Here is a 4222-nt window from a genome sequence, read left to right on the forward strand (position 1 = left end):
GCAGCTCCTCTGCAAAAAAAAAAAAAAAAAAAAAAAAAAAAGTCAGAGCCAATAATGATTCCTGAAATATTTTTACCACTATGGCAGAATGAAAGAGTACTTTCTAACTCTTTACCCATTATCTTTTAGTAATTTCAATAGTCTTTTGATTCCTTTGCAACAATTTCCCAAAAAAGAAAATTCACTTTTAAATTATTTGAGGATATATTTGTAATTTGAATCTGTCTTTCACTAGGTATTGAAGGCTGGGTTCAAATTCTAATTTGTAGTCAGACATAATGGTAAAGACCTATAAGCCCAGCACTCTGAGAGGATGAGGCAGGAGAATTTCAAGTTCAAGGTTTGCCTGGATAACTTGGTAACTTGGGAAAGACACTCTCAAAACTAAAAAGGAAAAAAAAAAAAAAGCACTGGATGCATAGAGCTGTTTGAAGGCCCTGGGTTAAATCTCCCAGTACAAACAAACAAACAAAAAAAACTTGTTTTTTAACTTGTCCACTTACCTGGAACTTAAGAGAAGTAAATTTGTTCAGGCATCAACTTCAGCAATGTAACTTGCTTTGTCAAGGTTAAGATTAATAGGCTCTCAATAAAGGTTACTTTCCCCTGCCTCTCATTAAAGTAAATAAAGTATTAGTTAAGGGCCAATTCTATTTAAGGGTTGTTGCGAGTCTACTAAGGAGGGCCAAAAGAATATATAATAGAGTCCAACATCAAACTCTGTCCTCTGGTTTACTTTTTATTACAAGACACAAGAACCTCTCTTCAAAGTATTCCTTCCTCTCTTTCTGCACCCTGCCAAGGTTTCTTTTTTCATTAGTACATATTTGCAAGTCACAGAGCTTACAATCATTTTGGGGAATGCTTATGTGAATATAGCACAGCTTTTTCCCCCAATCCCTTTCCCTTCTTCCTCACTCTGGCTCCCCGATCACTTTGTATGCACTTGTTGACATGATTTGTCTTAGCTCATGTTATGGCATATAATGATTACACTGATTGGTCATTAGGATCCTGTGCATGGCACATCTGGGTCAGGTACCAGATTCTGCCAAGGAATTCTGATTCATATTTCCCTCGAAAAGGACGAGATACACTGGAGAAGGACGAGATACACTGGAGCTTTTCTTCTCAGTATCGCTACACTGTGTATACAATTCACACAGTTAGCTAACTGTCACCTGTGCCTAGAATCTATTTTAAGGATTATTCATGATTAAGTCCTCTATTAATGCATGCAAGTTACTTAATACTGTCAATTAATGAGAGTACTTAATACTACCCTCAGTAAATATTAGAAAACAAATCCTTTAAGAAGAACCTTTGGGAATTGGGTTTTATAATCCACTGCTCCCCTTATTGGCAAATAAAACAATTGTTATAATAGTACTTTATTACTCTATTACAGTAGATAAAAATCCCACTTAGTACAAATGAATCTTTCATTCCATCTAAAAGTTTAACTATAAAATATACTTCACAAAGCTCATCTGCAACATGGAACCAAATAGAAACTTAAAGATCTATTGGTAATCTAGATTATCAAAAAGTAAGTAATGAAGTTTCAGGTAAAGGTGATAACATCAAACGATGTCAGTATAACACTCATAATTTAACAATATGCAATACAGGCCCATTCAGTTCTTCCCAATTAGTTTTATTCTTTTGGATAGTCAAGCGCTAACAGAATTTTTAAAAACAGTCAACTTCATTTGTTCTTAAATATTATGCTCAGTTTTTACTATTTTACTGCCAAGGATTAAACACTTTTTCACAAGTTAAATTTATTTGATCTTCGAATTGATTTCAAGAAACAAAACAAGTACAGTAGTTAAAAGTTCTCTAAAACTGTTCTGTTGTTCAAATAAAATTTCAGATTCTTCAGCAATTAAAAGTTATTTGATTAAAAAATTAAAACTAATATAGCCCAAACCAGACTGGAAGTATAGCTATTAATACTAAAAACATAAATTGTGTTCAAATTTTCATAAGTTTAAAATTTCTATAGATACAAAGTTACCAATTGTAAGGCTTCTAGGTATAAAATATATAGGTAAAAAACAAGTGCTTCAAAAACAAGACACTACTTCCAAATCAAGTGAATGTAACTATCAAAATAAAAATACATCTTCAAGAAAGTCACCAGAAAGCAATTTCAAAGGAATTGTTGCACTCTTTAATACCAAATGATAACAGCCTTCAATGTATCTATGTCTCCAGGAAAAATATAAAATCAAAATGTAAAAGTAACCATTAATACTGTCTTCATCTTTTTCCTTTCTTGTTAGCATTTCATATTTGTTATCAGAACGAAACTAATAGCCGACCCAAACCCACTACCTCTCTTCATATTCAACTACTATTTGTAGCGCTAGAGGTTAGGTAACTTGAACAAGGAGAACACCTAAGAAGTGGTGGAGCCGGGATTTGAACCTGGACATATATCACCCAGGACAACACATTTTAAAGGGAGGAGGATGAAAAAGTAATCAGTAGTATTTTTTCCAAAGTGGTTTGCAAAACAAGTGTTGTGAATGAGAACAAACATTTAAATTATAAATGATGAGAATACGGATTACGAAACTTTTCCCCTAAACAAGTAGGTTGTTCGGTACGGTATTTGATTTGTCAAAGTCTAGACTGCATTCAGTCCTGTTGGGAAATAATGTAATGTCACTGTTTGGACACTCGATTTTACGCGCTAAGCAAAGTGCATTGTAATTTAAAGAATGAGAAGGGTAGTGATGTAACCTGAGCAACAGTTTTAAGCAAAAGGACAAGAGTGCGTGTGTCAAGAAGGAAGGGGGTTAAAAAAGGAGAGGTGACCACCACATTCACTTAACGCCCCACCCCTGAGAGAAAAAGTAACTAAACCAACCTGGGTCAGCGCCAAAGCCAACTGGGAAACTGGCTCCGCGGGATCCAGGGAGGGGATGACAGGAGACCCCAGCAGAGGGGGAGGGGTGACGATGACAGCAGAGGCGGCGGCGGAGAGGCGGCAAAGGAGAGCACGGTGCAAGGGACGCAGACGGAAGGAAGAAAACGTTTTATGCCAGAGGTTCAAATGACGTGACAAGGAACAGCGCAGAAAGCTAAGAAAGGAGGCACCGCGGGCAGGAAGGGGTCCGTCCGGGGCAGGAGACACATGTCAAGACGGAGCTGCGCGGCCACCCGAGCCGGCCCGCGCCCGCGCCCGCGCCCGCCCGACCCACCCGCTCCGCCCGCGCCCGACGCCGTCAGGTCCCCCGGTCCCGCGCCGGCCCCCACCCGAGCGGGATGGGTGCCGGCGGGGGGATGGGGCTCCCCTCGCCCTCCGCCCGGGCTGGAGCAGCGAGCCGAGGACGCAGCCCAGCCCCGGGAGCGGGAGGCCGGCAGACGCAGAGGCCCGGGACCCGGTGACACGTCGGGCGGCCGACGGGCGCCTCACCTGACAGAAGCGCCGGCAGTAATCCCGACTGCTGATCCCCACTCCGTCGCCGCCGCAGCCGCCGCCGAAGCCGCCGCCGCCAGCGCCACCGCTGCAGTCGCCCAAGGCTCCGGCCCCTACAGGGCCTGGCGGGGGCTCCACAATGGCCACGAGCTCTTCTCCGAGGCGCTCGGCCTCCTGGTCGCTCTCTTCCTCCGCCATGAGGCTCTCGCAGCCCAGCGCGTACCAGCCCCTGCGCCGCCGCCGCCGAAGCTGCCTCGGCTAACCTCCCCCCTTCTGGTTCCCTCCCCCTTCCCTCCGCCCAGGCCGGACGGGTGGGGAGGGCACTCGGCGGGGCCTTATTTCCGGCTCCTCCTACCCACGCCCCCAGTTCGCATTGGGCAGAGCTAACTGCCAATCACTCCTACTCCCGCCCTCCCACTACCATTGGTGAACTCGACTGTCTGTTTGCTAGACTCGCCCTCTGTTGGTCAAAACTGCACGTTGGTTGCTGGGGACCGCCTACGGGGCCTGCCATAGGCGGCGCGGGAGGACGGGGCGCGGCGGGGGACACGGCGGCCGCCGCGGCGCTAGACCGGGCAACGGCGGCGACGGGTACTCCTCCTTCAGCCCCTTCCTCCTTCTCTCTTTCCCCTTTGCTTTCGGCCGGGTCTCGTCTACTTCCCGGCCCCCCAGCGTCCCCAGGCTCACGGTACCGAGGAGCCCGCGAGGCCGAGGGTGGGCCCGGCCGTTGCGGGCCGTGGGCCCCGGGCCTGCGGTCCCGAAGCGGGAGCCGGGGGCGGGGCCGGGCCGCGC

At 46.1% G+C, this 4222-nt stretch overlaps 1 protein-coding gene and 1 long non-coding RNA gene across 6 annotated transcripts in view; one reads left to right on the top strand and one right to left on the bottom strand.

The window, feature by feature from the left end:
* Znf654 (zinc finger protein 654) overlaps positions 1 to 3723 on the bottom strand; it is a 139819-nt gene extending 136096 nt beyond the window's left edge. For 3 of the 5 annotated variants that reach the window (XM_023719236.1, XM_023719235.1, XM_023719234.1), the window contains exon 1: positions 3428 to 3723. In XM_023719236.1, the coding sequence (XP_023575004.1) occupies positions 3428 to 3628 (201 nt within the window). In that variant the 5' untranslated portion in view covers positions 3629 to 3723. Of the gene's footprint in view, positions 1 to 2878; positions 3096 to 3427 lie in introns of those variants that run through there. The other 2 variants (XM_023719237.1, XM_023719238.1) reach the window with 1 other exon arrangement.
* A 204-nt stretch (positions 3724 to 3927) lies between these two features.
* The window catches only part of LOC111817671, a 6224-nt gene continuing 5929 nt past the window's right edge, over positions 3928 to 4222 (top strand). The window contains exon 1 of the long non-coding RNA XR_002821811.1: positions 3928 to 4021. This is a non-coding gene — a long non-coding RNA (uncharacterized LOC111817671). The remainder of the gene's footprint in view (positions 4022 to 4222) is intronic.

This window comes from Octodon degus, unplaced genomic scaffold (genome assembly GCF_000260255.1).
Source record: "Octodon degus isolate 3935 unplaced genomic scaffold, OctDeg1.0 scaffold00066, whole genome shotgun sequence".
NCBI classification, from domain to species: Eukaryota; Metazoa; Chordata; class Mammalia; order Rodentia; family Octodontidae; genus Octodon; species Octodon degus.